The sequence below is a fragment of the Etheostoma cragini genome, chromosome 23 (assembly GCF_013103735.1).
Source record: "Etheostoma cragini isolate CJK2018 chromosome 23, CSU_Ecrag_1.0, whole genome shotgun sequence".
NCBI classification, from domain to species: domain Eukaryota; kingdom Metazoa; phylum Chordata; class Actinopteri; order Perciformes; family Percidae; genus Etheostoma; species Etheostoma cragini.
In genome coordinates, this window is record NC_048429.1 from 2,018,521 (window position 1) to 2,036,976 (window position 18,456).

The following is an 18,456-nucleotide window of genomic DNA, read 5'->3' on the forward strand; positions in this document are numbered from 1 at the left end:
CCCCCACCACTAGAAATAGAGCTTGATCTTTTCAAAAAAAGTATGAAATAGAGGGTTGAAAATGGAGGAAAATCTGGGAGCCCGATTCACAAAACTAAAGAACTGAAGAAAAGAAACTGAAGAAAAACTAAAAATACATAAAAGTCAATATCTATTAAAAGCTGGATGTTAGCCTTGGTTGCTGTTTCCCCTCCTTTTAAAAGACAGGTGTTAATTGCACTTAACGATCAAACTAATTGAGAATCAAATCACCAGACTTTCTGAGACTTGTTTTTTAAAGGGGGACTACAGTTTTTGGACCCAACCTGGACCCTGTTTTCCTATGGTTTTGTGTCTAAGTGACTGATGGGAACAACAATCTTTGACATCTGTCCAGTATTAAGAGAGACAAGCTACAATGTAAGTTAATGGTGAAAATGGGCAGGTTCACAAAAGTGCTCGTTTTGCCACTTAGATTAATATTCAAAGTGTCTGACCACATTTAGGAAAGGATTTCTAATGAGGTCGACCTGTCTGTTAAAGAGCAAGATCCTCTTTTTTTAAACGTGAAAACATCCGCAAAATTGTGTCCACTAAATCCACGGGACTCCATGTGAATAAACAGTTATTTTAGCGTTGGAAAATACACTTCATTTAAAGTCAATTTTGGGTCATCCTTTCACTTTTCCAGTTTAACCTGTTGCCACTGGTTAAACAGAAAGGTCTCAAAGAGGTTTTAAAAAGGCAGATCTCTGTTGGGATCCTTTCAACAAGGTCAGAAACTTAAAAATATTAATCTGAGCCTGTCAGTGGCAAAAAAAGCACTTTAAGTGGACATAATTGACGATGCACATTTGCCCCTTAAGGTTACATTGCAGGCCGGTCTGTGGCTCCCGGTTACAGTGTTACACACAAAAAACATATGGAAAATAGGGTGCAAGAAAAGAAAAATTAAATTACTCTTAAAGGTTAATTTAGAAACTGAAGTGTAATGAGTCAAGGGTTAGTGGCGAGACATTTCACAGGACGGGTCCTGAGTATGAGGCTCTGAAAAAGGGCCGCAGAGACACGAGGGAGAGAATGAGGTTTCTGAACCCTACTTTAAAAACACAAAAGATCCTACAAAATCCCCCAATCAAACAAATCAACCGATGAAGGTCTCAGATGCTGTGCAGCCGAGCCTCCACTGGAGGATTTCGCAAATTGGGGATCAGTGGGCTCCCAGGGGTTTCACACTGTCCCCCTAGCCAGACACCTTTTTTGTTGTTGTTTAATCCCACAAAAGTCCAAAGAATTCACCACAATTAGTGAATATATTGGAACAGGACTCACTTTCTACTGTTGTTTCCATTGTTTCTATCCATGGAAAACCACGTGAATGTCACTTTTTTCCTGATCTAAAAAGACATTTTCGGTTTTGTTGTAGCAAGCTACGTTATAAGCTGATAATGCAATTGTAAAGTTTTTATTTACGTTCACAGTGGTGGTCATTTGGCCCCTGACAGGCTATTAAGATTAATATTCTAAGTGTTTTTAAAAAGGTCCAAATTTCTTATAAAGGCTAATCCCTTTTTGTACCATAAAAACATCTGCAAAATTGCGTCAAAGTCACCAGACTCCATGTAAATAATAGTCATCTTAGCATTGTGAAATACACTTAATTCAAAGTTCATAGACACAAAATAAAACTAAAAGGAGCCATTTTTGGTAGTCTTTCCACCTTTCCAACCATCACAACTGTAGTTCGGGTTGATATAAACACATAGTTTACCTATTTACATGTAAAATTATGTTGGATCTGTACACACTAAAAGTATTGCTTTCTGAAATGGAGTCTGGTGGGTTTAGCCCAAGTACTTCAACGCTGTTTCTGGTTAAACTAAAAGGTCTCAAGTAGGTTTAAAAAAGGTGGATCTGTGTTGGGATTCCTTCCATAATGTCAGAAACTTAGAATATTAATCTGAGGCTGTCAGCGGCAAAACAAAACTTTTAGTGGACGTAACTGACGATGCACATTTGCCCCTTAGGGTTACCTTCCAGGCCGGTCTGTGGCTCCCGGTTACAGCATTCATGCTTACTACTGGACTAATTTCGAAGAGTGTTGTTCCTATCACTCATCATTAAAAACATATATTATGGGCTTCTAGCAGCTTCAAACCCTGTTCAGAGACCTCATTTCCTTCCAAGAAACAAAGGATGGAGGAGAGGAATCACGGAACAAAAAAGAAGAAGAGAAGAGAAGAGACAGGAGGCCAGTGTGTAGTGAGTATTTGGGTGTTTTTCAGGTCGGAGAGTTTGCGATTGGGGCACTGACTGCGGCGGCGTTGGCCATGGGGCTGTAGTAAGGGGTGGAGGAGGTGATGGTGGGTGACGTGGCGGCTCTCCTTACAGCCAGATACTGCGGGGTGAGGCCGCCCAGGCCCGTCAGGCTGCCCCAGGTGGTGGCGCTGTTGAGCTGCTGCATCTGCTGCGCCAGCTGCTGCTGCAGACGCCGCTGCTCCTTGTCCTTCTGCGTGTCGGCAAACTTCACCACGATGGGGGAGGAGCAGCCCTGCGGGAGGGGGAGAGGGAGAGAAGGGAAACGAAATGATGAGAAGGGCAGAAAGGACGACTTTGATTTTTGATTGTGTTGCCCACCAGTAACTTGTTGCCCTTCTGGGTCACATTGAAAATGAAATTTCTCTGGCGCTTATCCAGCAGGTTTTGGCACTTTATTTGGTTCCACTTTACTCAAAGGTATCTAGATAAGAGTGACGTGACACCGTCATGACCGTGTCATAAAACATTATGACATAATGCTTCCGTCGTTTGGTTTTGTCATGACGCGTTATGGTGCATGTGTTTACGACAGTGTCATGTCACTCTTATGTAGATAACTTTGAGTAGTTCAAGTGTTACCATTTCTTCTGTGCTTTTGACACTTTTTAAAATGTTTTTGTCAAATGCTTTTTTCCCCATTTACGTTCAATAAACCTAATTCATATGAAATTATACCTCATTTTTTAGGTAAAAAAATCTGAATTATGAATTATTTGGACTAATAGTCCAGATTAGAGGATGCTGAATGCATCACCGACTGGTTACTGGTTTTGAAATCATTTAAACAAGATTTCCAAACGTTATGAAATTATATAATACGCTCAAAATTCAATACAACTGATCATTAATTTTACCTGCAAAGAACGTTGTATGTAACTAAAACTAAACAACACTTACCGAAAGAATCGTTATGTCATAAACGTTAATGACTCGTTCATAATGTTTTATGACACGTTCATGACAGTGTCATGTCACTTTTATGTAGATACCGTCGTGTAAAGTGTGACACGAGAAAAAATATCTAATTGTGATTATTTTTTTACCTAATCCTGAGATTGGGATGTGATTTGCTGTATTAGAGAGAATGCTCATTTTTGCCTCATTATTCTCATTTTCATTTTGATTATAGTGTGATTTTTGTGTTGTGTTTTCTTTAATCTGATCCGGGACGTATCTGAAGTACCACAATACTTCATTTAGAAAAGTATGACACATATTTTGCCTTTTACAAATACTGCCCCCCCGGCGAGGTGGATATTGCACTAGTCCATGTTGTGATTAATTGCAGCCCTAACCTATAGACTCAAAATCAGCTTATTCACTAAACTCTTAAACTCTCACTCACACATGCATACAGAAGAGGAGAAAACAGATAGAAGAGAAGAAAGAAAGAAAGAAAGAATTAAAGAAAGAAAGAAAGAAGAGGAGCAAATTGGAAAAAAAAGGGAACGAAGAGAGGAGAACTGGGGAGAGGAGCAGTGAAGAGGAAGAAGCGGAGGAAGAAAGGAAAAAATTTAGAAAGAAGTTGAGGAAATATGAAAAAAGGGAATGAAGGGAACAGCGGAAGAGAGGAGAAAAGAGGGGAGACATAACAGGACAGAAAAGAAAAAAGTAAAATGGGGGAGAAAAGGAGGAAGTGGAGATGAAAACAAAAGAAGATGAGAGGATAAATGGAGAAGAGGAAAAAGCAGAGGGGACAAGACAGGAGAGAAGGAAAAAGAAAAAAGAAAGAAAGAAGAGGAGCACACTTGAAAAAAGGGAATGAAGAGAAGAGCCAAGAATAAAAAAAGAAGACACATAACAGGAGAGGGAAGAAGAGGGGACAAGAGAGGATAAAAGATATAAGAGAGGGGTAGGATAAAAGAGAGGACAGGAGAAAAAGGGAGAGAAGAGAAAATTAGACATTAGGAGAAAGAGGAAGAAGAGCAGAGAACAGATGGAAGAGGAGAGAAGAGGATGAGGAAAGAGGGAGAAAAAAGAAAAAGACAAGCAAAGAAAATGTGGAAGAGAAAAGAAGAGAAGACAAAAGATAATTAGGCAAAAGCACACAAATGAAAGTTCTTATGATGAGGGACACCAGAACCACAGAAGACCAATCAACACACACACGCACACGCACACACACACACACCCACACACACCCACACACACACACACACACACACCCACCCACACACTCACACACACACACACACACACACACACACACACACACACACACACACACACACACACACACACACACACACACACACACACACACACACACACACACACACACAGAGTCACACAGGAAAGTTGACTCCAAAGCCATTGGGCTTTCTTCTTTCCCCCCCACAAGGGCTCAGTTATCTTTGAGTCCAGAACGGTTTCACCAGAAACAGATTTCCTGAGTTTTCCAACTATTTCATCATCTCATATGAAGAGAGACTTGATGTGTGTGTGTATATGTGTGAATTAGCAGTGTGTGTAAGAGAGAGAGAGAGAGAGAGAGAGAGAGAGAGAGAGAGAGAGAGAGAGAGATAGAGAGAGAGAGAGAGAGAGTTAAAAGACAGAGAGAGAGGTTGAGAAGGCCAGAGGAAGATCTTGAGATTCGGACAATCAAAAGAAGTGTATCTAATTGTCCGAAATTCCAATTCCTCAGAGCAGGAGTGTGTGTGTCTGTCTGTGTGAGTGTAATTTTGTGTGTGTGTGTGTGTGTGTGTGTGAGTGAACTGTCACACGTGGAGAAGGAGAGAAAAAACAAGACAACGCTCCTGATGAAAGTTGCAGCGACGACTGGAACACAGCGAAGCTGAAACGGAAACTTGTGATCTATCATACCACACCAGTACTCACACACCGCAATCAAAGCCTAACTACGGGGCAAATCCGCTTCGAAACAAAGGCAGTGGGCCACGGGAGAATTACAAAACCTTTTGATTGAAACTTTTAGTTTGAGGCACGATCCGCACTCGGCGGGGGAGAGCGGGGATTCGGCTACTCTGCTCAGTCAGAGCGGAGATATGTGTCAAGTGTGTGTAACCGAGTGTGTGTGGGTGAATGCGTCTGTACAGCTACATGTATGTGGTCAAAGTCAAATGAATGGTGGTTTTTGTACAAAAGACTGTGGATCACTATCACACTGGCAAGGTCAATTCCGTCAAATTGAGAATCAAAGGGATAGTTTGTGTGAGTTACTTCAGTGTATTAGCTACAGTAGACATAGTTTATCCACCTAAAAACACGACCACCTAAAAAAAATAAAGAAGTATCTGTACGCTATATTTAGAAATATTTCCATTGCTTTATCTCAATGTTTTGGGGCTTTTTTGGCCTCTATTGGATAGGACACCTGAAGACAGGGAAGAGGGAGAGAGAGAGGCAGATGGCAAGTAAAAAGGTTCAGAATCAGACCCGGGCCACTGTGTTTGAGGACTGGGTCTTAGTATGTGGGGCGCACGGTTAAGCAGGTGAGCCACCAGTGCACCCCAGCCACCAGACTCCTGTTACCACGCAGAACACAGGAGTTTTTTTTTTTTTTTGAGTGGGGTATCTTAGAAGGGAGCAGAGATGGATATAACAGCTTCAGTTAAAATGAGAGTCTTTTTTAGGTGGTTAAAATATGTTTTAGTGCTGCTGCAATTCACAGCAGTGCCATATTTTTCCTTCATGAAGTGCCCTTGAACATGTATAGTACCGTTCACATGGCAAATAATGCCATTTCTGAGAACCTTAACTCATCCGGAAAATAATAAAATGTAACACAGCAATCTACGTGAGGTTAAAACGCAATATACCCCTGTACATAAAAACTATAAATACTAAGCAAACACAGGATCCGGTAAGTTGACATCAGAACTACTCAGAATTCAGTCAATGCACGTTTGTAAGGCAGCCAAGCTAGTCAACATCTGACACTAAACTTACACCTAATGTCTATACAATGTAGCTAAATGCTTGAATACAACACATTCTCACTCCCATTGCCTCAAATAGCAACATATGTACAGTGTATATATTTAGATTTTGGTTGGAGCTCTGGGGTCATTCCTAGATGCTCTGGGTCACAATCCTTGGTGTCACTATTTGACATGCTCTTGACTCGTGTCCAGCCCTTGTGCATCATATTTAAATTGGTGGGGACTCTTGGCGTCTCTTTGTTGACGCCCTGGGTCAGGATGTATCTCTTACTGACATGTGGCAAAACAATGTGGCACCACAAGTCGTGGGTGGGGTTACGTCGGGTCAAAAAGCGACGCTTGGTCAGGCACCTCTGGTGTTTGTTACTGACGCAAAAAGACCCCTTTAGTGTCATATTTAGACGTGGTTGGTCGGCACGCTTAGCGGGACTCTTTGACGTTCCGGGTCGGGACTACTGGCGTCCCTTTTCGACACTCTCGGGACTCGCGTCTAACCCTTCGGGGTCATGTTTAGATGCGCTTGGTCGTAAATCTTGGCATCACTTTTTGACGCTCTGGGTCAGGACGTACGTTTAGCTGACACGCGGAGTAAGAACAGGACTGTTTAGGAAAAGATTGTGGGTGGGGACACCAACCCCGGTGGTGAAAGTCTTGTGTTGTTTGACCCATCCACCTCTCCAAGCAATCCCCTTACACAGATATTTTTCCTACTATTGCTACCACTGTTGCTCTTAATACTACGCCATCTTACAGCTCGGCGATCAAGCTGCTGCTATGCCCGGTGCGTTCCACTCAGACGCTAAAAAAGGGGAATTTTAGCGTCGTTGTGAGCCACTGACCAAGCATGCAAATTTTATGAGTTGGGAGTGAGAACGGTCCGTGTATGCGTGTTTCCATGTGTGTGACCAGGCAACCCCTCTTCTGTGGGCTAAGGCTCGACTTTATCAGCTGAATGAGCATGTCTCCTGTCTGACGGCGGCCGGGCCATATTTACTGCATCTCTCCACCAGTCATTTTCCCTCTTTATTCTGACCGCTGACAGATAAAAAGAGAGGAGGCGATGGGGAGAATTGCATTCGGAGGGAGAGTGTCAGTCTGGGGCCTTGCCGCTGCAGTCGATTCCCCTTGAGACAGGAGCTCCCTATACCTCTCTGCTAAATATCTCATTACTCCAGCTGACACCCAGCGAGCTGTTGGGGGGTGGGTGGGGGGGGGGGGGGGGGGGGGGGGGGGGGGGGGGGGGGGGGGGGGGGGGGGGGGGGGGGGGGGTGGTCTGGGGACACAGCCCAGAATAAGAATCCTGCCCTGGGAGAGGGGCAGAGGGGTCTCTATGCTCGGTGCTACCAGTTCTCCCTAAAGAACTGGAGCTGCACTTTAAAGTTTCTCAGGCGATTGGTTGGATGGTCCACTATTGCCCTTAGGTGATTAAAACCGGCGGAGGGAAATTGCCAGCTTATGCCATCTGTTGAAACAAAACATAATTGATTTCACCTTAGGGGGATTTTTTTTTTTTAATAATTCATTATAGATTAGTGGCAGCTTGAACTTTCATTTATCAAACACTGTGTGACTTTAGTGATATTCAGCCATTAGCGGGATGAAAAAACATCCCTGTTTGGGGAAAACCATGTAGTCACAAATTACGTGATTTAAAATATGGCTGTCCTCGACAAAAAACAATCTTGCAAATGAGTAATTAAGCATTAATGAGCATAAAAAATAGCTTATCAACTAAAGAAATCTTAGTTGACTAATAGAGAAACCACAGATTAGTCGACTAATCGACTACGATGGGACAGCCCTAATTTAAGATTAAAGATTTCCAACCCGTTCTCACTCCGAACGCGTAAAATATGGACGTCTGGACAGTGGCTGTCAGTGTCTGATGCGACAAGAAAGGCGCCCTTCCGTGTGTGTGTGTCTGTACGTGTGTGTGTGTGTGTACGTGTGTGTGTGTGTGTATGTGTAGAACGTACTGGGGAAAGCAGCAGGTAGACGGGGTTTAGCGAGTAGTTTGTATGTAAGGGGGAAATTCCTCATTGGGAGGTTGGTTGGGGGGTGGTGGAGGGCTCAGACACAGGACTTTCACCCAGGAGAGCGGGGTTCAAAAAGGGACGCCAATAGTCCCAACCACATGACGCTAAAGGTCTCCTTAACAACTCTTCCAATAACAACGCCACAGGAACCTGATCAAGCATCAGTATTTAACGAGATGGGAGTGAGAATGTGTTGAGATTTCACAGAAAAATCTAATCATTACATGCTTCTTAAAGTTTGAATATTTTCATGAAATCAAACCCCATTTTTGGCATTATTTACATTCTGTAATTAGTTCTCTGTATTGTCTTCATTGTTGATGGTGAAGTATGCCATTCCTGTGCTGGATCTAAATTGCCTTCATTGCCTCTATTGTATTAAGTTATTGCTAATGCTAGCCTGACATTTCTTACTGCTGCTGCTTCTCCTTGAAAACATTCAACTGGCCAAACAAGGGATGTTTTTAATTTGTAAAACAGACGCGGGACTATGTGTCACAGAGGTTAGCGCTGATCCGGATCGTCGAACATGTGCCTATGTGCATTTCTTAGTAAATCAGTTTAAACTATCACAGGGGCTAATTTGACTGTGTCCTGCTGTTGTGCGGAAAGCTACATCACGAGTGCTAAATGATGTCACAATGCAGTTGCTCATGGAATAATGGAAAAAGTCCACTTATTGGCAAACATCTTTATAAAATCAACATGACTTTGGCTGCAACGTAAAGACACACCAGTCGCTCTGCGGCTGTCTTTCTGAAATACAACTACTAAAGCAAGAGTGACGATATTTGTATCATTTGAGAAAATTGGGAAGGGGCTTAATAAGGCGCCAAAGTTAATATTGGGCGAGAGAAAAACTGGCATGGCATTTTTCAAATGGGTCCCTTGACCTCTCGCCTCAAGATAATTGAAAGAAATGGGCTCATGGGGTGCTTAGAGTTCTCCATTTACAGACATGCCCACTTTATGTGTATCCAATGCAGTTATTCTCATGCTCAAATGTGTTATTTTTGCCTCTTCTAAAATTGTGTATATGAATATTTTTGCATACTGGGGTCCCTAAACAGTCCTGGAACGGCATAAATTGACTGGAAAGCTGGGACTCTTGTGGATGTAATGAGCCCAGTTGTATTCATGCGTGATGATGTAAGTCCCCAAACTAGCCGTTCCATAGTAGTGAGACAATTTTTAGGATAATATCTAGGATAATCACAGCCTCATAAAACTTGACAACCACAAATTAGAAGTCATGGACATTCAGACAATAACACTAACTACGCTTCTTTTCCGGGATTGTTCAGGGGCCGCCGGAAATTCTGCCCGATGTCCCTAATTGTCGGCCGGAGGTCCCGTTACCTTCAGCTAACTTTGTGTTGGGATTTTAAACTCCAGTGGATTTCTGAGGAGTATAGTTAACAACTCCTCAGATCTCTGCAGGGTGAGTCCAGACAACTAGCAAGACTATCTGTCCAATCAGAGTTTTCTCTCACATGACTAAAACAACTTTTGAACATAAACATGATCCCCCAAAACCAGTTCTCTTCCTGAGGCTTTTTTGCAGCGGCACCGGGGCTCCGTCCGGCACAAGATGGCTGTGATTGGCTTAAAGAAATGCCAACAAACCAGAGTATGTTTTATTTTCCTATACCGAAATGCTGCGTGGACAAGCTGTGGAGGAAGGGTCTGGCAATGCAAGACTAGAGGATGTATAGCTTTCATTGTTCATAAGTGAACCGGAACCCTGAATCTTCAGTGTTATAACTTTAAAGGTGCCCTGCCACACAAAACTGTTTTTACTTGCTTTTTTTTTTTTTTTTTATATGTCAGGTCCTTATGTGTGATGGGGTGAATGTGAAAATGAACTGCTACCTCCTCTGTCAGCTCTAGCCACTGACAAGAAATAAGAGGAGAAATCAGGCCAATCATAACAACTGGTAACTCAGTATTCATGAGCTGGGTAAAGGATGCTGATAGCCAGGCTCTCATTGGCTAGCTTTTAGCCAATCAGAGTCAAGCAGCTTAGCTTGTTGAGTATTAATGAGAACTGGCACAAATGGAGCTGAGTCTTCCTGCAGGCTCTCTATACCACGCTAGAATGGCTTGAAACAAGGTAACTAAGGCACTTTTTCCATAAAACGTGTCACAGAGTCCATGGTAGAACTTCAGACATTGGCACGAAGTAATGAAATACGTGTGGCCAGGCACCTTGAAAAGGCAAGAGAGAAAGAATTTGAGACAAATCTCCTAAGCTTAAAAACCCAGTTGATTTTAAACTAGGACTGTGTTTACTGGGTTTATACAATTTTAGATAACAATGTATCAAGACGTAATTTAACTTTAGCCACAAAGTCTCCTCTAAGGAACCAAGTTATGTTCTCACGACCCATGAACGTTTATTAATATCTGACGAGCCAGCTAATGTTTCTAGGTATTTGTCGCTGATGGGCGTCTGTGAAAACCCTGCCGCTCGGTGCAATTACACCTCATGTCGTGTACAACACAAATGTAGTAAACCATCCGATTTGTTGTGAATAGATCACTTTTGAGCAGAAACAGCAGGGAGCAACAGGATGACTCTACCTCTCTATGGGCGCCAACAAATTTCACGAGTCCCTCGTACATTGTTTACACATAATAATACCCAGAATGTGTTAATAACATAAGAATACAAATATGTGGTCGTAAAAAAGTGGCTACCGTTTTGTCTTAAATGGTCTCTGGATCCAGATATTTTCAAAATAACTCGTCTATAACTCAACGCTGGTGGTAGAGCATCACATTATTTTTGATAGTGTTTATGGAGAGAGATCCATTAGCTGCAGACTGTCTCCCATGCTGCACAACTTTCACATCCGAAGAAAATAAATCGCTCCAAGTCTCACAGGAAGCCTTCTCGGCAAGACGCGTTTCCACAGGGAAAACACTCCTTTCTGAATGTTATATATTTGTCTCGTTTCTTACCATTCTTTTGGACAAATCTTCCACACAAAAATGCCATACTTCTGGGTACATATCCTTACAGCATACTGTTTATCATAAAGTTTGGATTGAGATTTGCATTGAAGGCACTGGAATATGGATGTCAGTGTTCTCATCCTTTAGCAGGTTGAATGTCCCTCATAAATCCTTTTAAAGGAGAATTCCTGTCGATTTCAACATGTAGCTCTGTTGCTTGGAAATGTGGGGTGCCCTCAGTAGAGAGAAAAACGAAAACAACCGGTGCTGCTTCACCGTGTTATCACCGTGCTACACCGTTTTATCCCCATGCTAGAGTTAGCACTGAACTTAGTTACCTGACAGAGCGCCGGCTGCAGTAGGTCCAAAGTTCAAGAGACCACATGTGTGATAGCTCTTGAGCTCTTGTAGCTCTCCTGGCTCCACTGTGGGGTCAGGTTACAGCCCGTTTCTACTTAGTCATTACTAAGGACCTAACAATGGCAAATCATTTTTTTGTGGAAAAAAAGCATTTTGGAATATTGGATTGTATGAGTTCAACAATGGACTAGTGTGGACTTCACTGGAAAACAGGAAATGGGTTAACACAACTTTTAGGCCTTTCTGTCACATCGTCTGCAGTCAGACTGTGTTCCCTCGGAAGGAATCAGTGCACATGGGTAGGCATGTAATGCCATTTTGATCATGTTTAGAGGCTAAAAACACGTTTAAAACTTTCCCTGTTTAAGCTTGTTGGGTGCTAACTCTAGCAGGAGGATAACTAGGTGTAGAGAGCACCAATTGGTTTCATTTGTCTCTCTACTGACAGCACTCCACAAACAACAGAGCTACTATTCTCCTTTAATGGTAACTTAGTTTTTTTCAACCTGGACCCTATTTTCCTATGTTCATGTATCTACGTGATTGATGGGAACAATAATCTTTGAAATTTGTCCAGTATTAGCCAAGACCGCTACTGTCGGCAGTCAACAAAACACACTACAATGTAAGTTTTGGGGCAATTGTGCACCGTCCATTAATGCACAAAAGTGCTTTGTGTCTGACAGCATTATGGAAAGGATTTCTTAGGAGGCCGACCTATCTGTTAAAGGGTGAGATCCTTTTTAAAAAAAATGTTTAAACATAAAAACTTCAGCAAAACTGCATTCAGTAAAGCTGCCAGACTCCATGTAAATAAACGGTAAATTTAACATCGTAACATATACTTTATTCAAATTCGACTGAAACAAAATAAAACTACGAAAAGCCGTTTCGGGTCATCTTTCCACTTTTTCAACCATCACAACTCTAGTTTTGGTTGAAATAAAACAAATAGTTTACTGATTTATAAGTGAAAATATGTTAGCTCAATTCAGGCTAAAAGTATTGTTTTTTTAAATGGAGTCTGGTGGATTTAGCAATAGCAATCTCAGAGTTGTTTCTGGTTAAAAAGAAAGGTCTTAAAGAGGTTTTTAAAAAGGTCTACATCTGTAGGGATCCTTTCCGTAATGTTTTCAGACACATATAATAATAATCTGAGCCTGTCAGTAGCAAAACAAGCCCTTTAAGTGGACTTAAAGATGCACATTTGCCCTGTAGGATGGTCATAGTAGTCTTGCTTAATACTAGACCAAATCCAAAGATTGTTGCTCCCTTCAGTCACTCACACACAAAAACTGATGGGGGATAGGGTCTAGATTGAACCCCCCCACCCCAAAATTACCCTTCTAAACCAATCCAAACACGTGTTGGGTGTCCTGACATCCCTTTTTACCTGTCAGATGATTGACAGATGGGTCAGTGTAGGTTGACGCCATGACAACCTGTATTCTCCAAATGATACTGCAGACATAGCAATGAGCACAATTATGGCATCCATATGTGCTCTAATTACTGCACATGGATAATTTGCTTCCTGCTGTGGTTTGATCTTTTCTCACCGTCCACAAAAATTAAAGAAAAAGTGAAACTTTTTTTTCCGTGCCAGAAGTTCGAGACTTTGTGATCGACTTAACCAGGAGTTCACTCAGCTAACAAACTTGACTGTGCTCCCTGAAGCCAACTCTCCAAGACAACCGTGAAGAGAGCATTACACATCACTTCCCATCTCTCCCAAAATGCTCCGACGCATGCACGCAAACTGAACTTATAAGCTCCGGTCCGTTTACCTTGAAAATCAATCTCTCAAAGCTTTTCAAGAGTTTATGTGCCGTGAGCGTTCCCCATCTCATTCATTTCCCACTCACATAGCCTTTAAATGTCAACGCATGTGAGCTGCAGCCACTAAAAGGAACGCACGAGGCTCTGTTAACTATAGGAGTCCGCACACCAATCTGACTTCTTTGGGCACTTTTGTTTTAACCTATTGTCCCAAAAACAGAGACATTCTGAGTAAAAGAAAAACACAAAGTGATCAATTAAGTACTTGGAACAACGTCCCAGATGACCTAAGGCATGGTCTAAAGTCTTCCCTGCACTTTGGTTTCTTCTGTCTCTTATTATTTTAAAATCATATGCAGATTGTGGAGCATTTTGCTTTTAGCTGAGTGTTACCGGTGCCATATACCAGTATATGCACCTACATTTATAAGTCCTTTGTCAAATGTGATAGGACGCAGTAAATGGAGACTACTGCGAGACCATTCGTGATGGACAACAGTATCACAGTTGGTGTAAGAAACTTCTTGCTTATTGGTCTCTCAACTTTCCATTTAAAACACCAAAGTCACACAATAACACAAAGAAACCAACCGATGCAGGCAGCAACAGACCAGCCCCTCCTCGCGTTCATCAAGGTAAAATCATTGTTTTTGTCAAAGGATTCTAGTGGCTTTGAAGAGAGAGTATATATGGATATAAAAGCTTCCGTTCCCTGTTGGAAAGGCCTGTCTGACAGCAAGGTGATGCAGGGAAAATATTCAGATTTCTTTTTTTAAGTCTCTAAAATACATTTAGCTGCTGCTTCGTCCACAGCAGTACATACATTGCTATTCCTTTAAGTGAGACTGACTGAGACACCTTCGGTTAAAAATTCATATATGATCATCCAGCTTTATGGCATCTTGTTCAACATTGGCCTTGATTAATGTAATCTAATATTTTCTTTCCACTGTGGGACTTTACTACAGCTGACAGATGTGCTTGTTCTCTATTTAAACAGGCACTGCTCTGTTGTCTCTCATGCTCTACTTAAGCTCTCGTCTACATGCGCTTGAACGCTTGTGCATCGACGGTGGGGGGTGTGTATGTGTGTGTTTGCGAGGGCAGGATAATGTGCGAGCGGGCCTCTAGTGTCATGTGGGGAAAAAGGAAAGGCGGAAACCGAAATCAGTGTCGAAAGAACGCTGCACAGGGGGAGCCATGTGCTAAATGAGTATTTATAAAGGGAGTGAATAATGTAAAACACAAATACAGCATAAACACAACACAATGGAGCCAACCCACCTCTCTCCTTGTGTGTCTTTAGAGGTGCGATAGTGAATTACCTGTCTCGCTCATATCCACTCTCATTACGGCCTGACATTCAGCGAGCGTGCGTGTTTGCGTGAAATGTGTGTGTGCGCGCGCCGAGCTTGCCAGCGTGTACCTGAATGTCACGCCGTAATGAGAATGGATATGACAGTGACAGGGCCATCAAGGAATGGAGAGCCCGGGCCGCCTCCCTTCCCCCCCCCCCCCCCCACCACCTTGCTCTATCTAAGACAGTGGGGTGCAATAGAGCCAAGACAATAACCAAACTCTATTTACCAGGCCTCATTTCCATCGCACGGACCCAGAGTAATTACTTTTAAATTGCAAAAACTGAGGAACATTAACAAACGGCTGCGGCAATTTAGGTTCGCCTGGGGCTAGACAGCTTGTTTTCAAATGGAAATCAAGGTATTTTGCCATTGTCCGGTGCAATATGGTTGCGTTATGGCTTAAGGCTTTTTTTCCTGTACGACGGATAAAAGCAAGGGGAGGGGGGGGGGGGACCCTGGCAGTGTTTACCAGACCCATTGTGGCGGACGACTGCGCATAGTGAGGATAATTCTATCTTAATACTAACGCTGTTGAAGGAGTGTGTCACTCCTACTCAGAAAGACACACTGCTGCTGCTCAGCCACATAAATAAACACAGAGACTTCGCTGATATTCGCAATGTGACAACATGAACAGAAAATCCCCACTTTCAACGCACGCACGCACACACACAGAGACACACACACAGTACACGGACAGATGGAGGGAGAAGCACGCGTTTTCCCCATGTCAGGGTCACAGCACATCAATGGCAGCCATGATTATCATGATCAGGTCTAATGAGAGGGCTATGGGGGTGAACGCCACTCGTCTCCTTTCTTTAACGCAGCCTGTGATTACCACTTTCTTCACACACACGTACACGCACTCGTGCTCTTCTTACACCATGTAATTCTCTGCCAATCACAGCCCCCGTCACCCTGCCCTGACAATGTTGACAAAGGCGCCCCCGGAACCCGGGGGGAGACACAAAGGAGCTGAGGCTGGTTCCCCATTATGGGGCCGCCGGGGTCACTCGGCACCTCATGAGGTCGGTAACACCACCTGCCCATTGTGGCTGTTTGTCAGAGGTGTTGCTTTTTTTTTTTTTCACCTATTTTGAGCCTTTGCCAAAAATTTGTTCCAGTTAGAAAATGGGGAAGAAGCAGAGTCTGTATCATCGCTGGCATCAATTCATGAGCCTAAAAACTCATACGATGAACCCTTCCTGTATCGTTTTTTTTTAAAGAAACAAAGAGAAAAGTCCTGACCTGATATTTAGTTTTGTGTTGCATTCAGGGGCATAGGACAACATTCTGGGCCCTGTGGAAAAGCATTTTCTATGGGCCCCTCTCCGCATCTAAAGCTATTCATTCTAGCATATTTTTGGGCTATCTTCACATGAGGGCCCCGGGTACTCAGTCCCCTTTTCCCCCCAGACTAATGCCCCTGGTTGCATTTTTACTCCTTCCACTACTGAGCGAGTCACACTGATGCCATGTGTCGGCTACACGTTGCTACTTGCAACACATGACACGCAGGATTACAGATGTTTGGCACAGTCATTAGCCATTCTGGAGATACTTTAAATTCAATGAGTTTTTATGGGAAGGCCCCCGTTCTCATTCCAAACACTAGAGTTAAAAATGTGGTTAACGCAGTGAAGTGAAACAAAACTACTTGGTTGGACTTAGGAAAAGATCATGGTTTGCGTTAACATAAGTATCAGTAATAAGTATGTTTCTTACATACGTGAGTTAACGTGGACTTTCTTGCAACTAACACAACGTCGTAATATAAGCAGGTAGAGACTAAATACCGTAATATAACAACAACAATTTTCTAAAAAAAAACACCATTTGTTGATACCAGCCTGAATCATATGTAATGTATTTTATTTACTAAATTTTGTAATTCTACTACTGCTACTTCGGTCTACTTTTTGTGTTTGTCCCTCGTAAAAGAGAATGCTTTCTCAAATGTTTATGTGTGTGCATTTGTTTCTCCTCATCTGAATCAAGGGTGTAAGACGGTAAATGCTGTTGGTTGTTGATATTTTAAACCTTTTTGAGACAATTTTGGGAATTTTGGTCTGTTTGAACAGAAACGGACTTGAATACGGACTTTGGTACATCTACCACAAAACATTTCCGTCAATTTCATCATCATTTCAACATATTACAGGACCACTGCCTATTGTGAACAGTTGTAGAACTGGCCAAGCACTGATAAGTTAATATAGTGTTGAACTCCTACTTGATGATAATGCGTGTTATTTTGATATGTTAAGCGTGTTGGCTTGAATGAGAGGGCGACTGAAGGGCTGACAGTTATTGTTATGAAAATGATGGTTCTGCATGTTCGTTTTTTTGCTCTTTTCCACATTTATGTCAAGACTAATCTGACGCAAGTCTTCCAAACAACTTGAAATTGGCAAATTTACAGTATTCTGTGAGTATTTAGATTGATTGTATTATCTTAGAGTGTAAAAAAGCTGTTGAAAATGCTCTTAGCAATGAAAAGCAAGACACTCATTTAATCTATCTTAAGCCTCTTACATCAATATATTTGACAGCATTCTGACTTGAGCCATGCTTATAGTGGGACAAAGATTGTTGCAAGGCCCGAACAGAGAGTAAGGCGTGACTTTTACAGTCAGGTGACACAGAGGGGATCAAACATGAGACCCCATTAGAATAAATTGCAAGTGCATGTTCAGGAAAAAGGAGTTAAAGATACAGAGAAGAGAGAAAAGGAAAAAGAGAGAGAGTTGAAGGAAAAGGGCAAGAGTACAGTACCTCCATAGTCTGAGACTGGTGCATGGCTTTGATTGCATTCTGTGCCATAGCTCTGGTGGAAAACGTGACAAACGCACATCCTGTAGGGAGGGGAGGAGGGATGGAGGGACAGTGGAAGGGTTGGAGGAGGAGGAGGGGGGGGGGACGGAGGGAGGGAGGGGGGGGGAGGGGCAGGAGGAGGAAGACAAGAAAGAACAAAAACAAGACAAAAGGGTTGGACACGTTGTTGTTATAAAAAAAACAAAAAAAAAACAGATTGATACAGAGAACAGCTCACGGGCCGACAACAGGGTTGTCGGTTGCCATGGAAACAACAGCCGAAAAACAAGCACAGTGTAATGACAATCACAACCCCCCCCCCCCCCCCCCCCCCCCCCCTCGACCCCATCCCACCACCACCCCCCATCCACAGCCACCACAGGACATCTGAGACAACCACAATCACTGTCGGGAGGGGTTTGGACTAGCTGTTTTCCCGCCTTTCTCTTCCTCCTCTTCCTCATCCTCCTTTATCTCTTTCTGTCACTGTCTCTTATTCTCTCCTCTCGCTCCTACACACTGACCAAATTAGTCGTACCTGAATTCAACCACTCTGTTTCCCCAACAACTCGGCAATGTCAATCAGTCCAAATTTACATTGGGGCCGATTTGCATTAATCTCGGGCCTGTGTTGTACATCTGATTGGGTGCCCTCTTTCTCCTTTTTGAAAAAAACGGAAAAGAGATGTGGCGGCGGGGTGGGGGGGGGCAAGCCGTGACAAAATATCTGCAGGGGCTTGAGAAAGACGGGAACCAGATAGAACATCCTATTAATTCAATCCACAGAGAGACGAGGGGATGGAGAGGAGGTGTGCTCGACCTCCTCCTTGACTGGCACTGATTTTAGCCAATCAAGATTGGACGCAGCCAGAAGGCGCTTTGGTGGAGTTAGTTATTGGTTGTTAATTGGTAGTTGATGTAGGGTGGGGTGGGGGTGGGGGGGGG

General features: G+C 42.9%; 1 protein-coding gene across 26 annotated transcripts in view; it reads right to left on the bottom strand.

Annotated features, from left to right (window-relative positions):
- Positions 1-18,456, bottom strand: part of celf2 (cugbp, Elav-like family member 2) — a 208,795-nt gene that overhangs the window by 20,348 nt on the left and 169,991 nt on the right. For 14 of the 26 annotated variants that reach the window (XM_034863749.1, XM_034863747.1, XM_034863746.1 and 11 more), the window contains 2 exons: positions 17,473-17,552; positions 2,294-2,530 (listed from right to left, as the gene is read on the bottom strand). In XM_034863749.1, coding sequence (XP_034719640.1) covers positions 2,294-2,530; positions 17,473-17,552 — 317 coding nt within the window. The remainder of the gene's footprint in view (positions 1-2,293; positions 2,531-17,472; positions 17,553-18,456) is intronic. The other 12 variants (XM_034863754.1, XM_034863757.1, XM_034863755.1 and 9 more) reach the window with 1 other exon arrangement.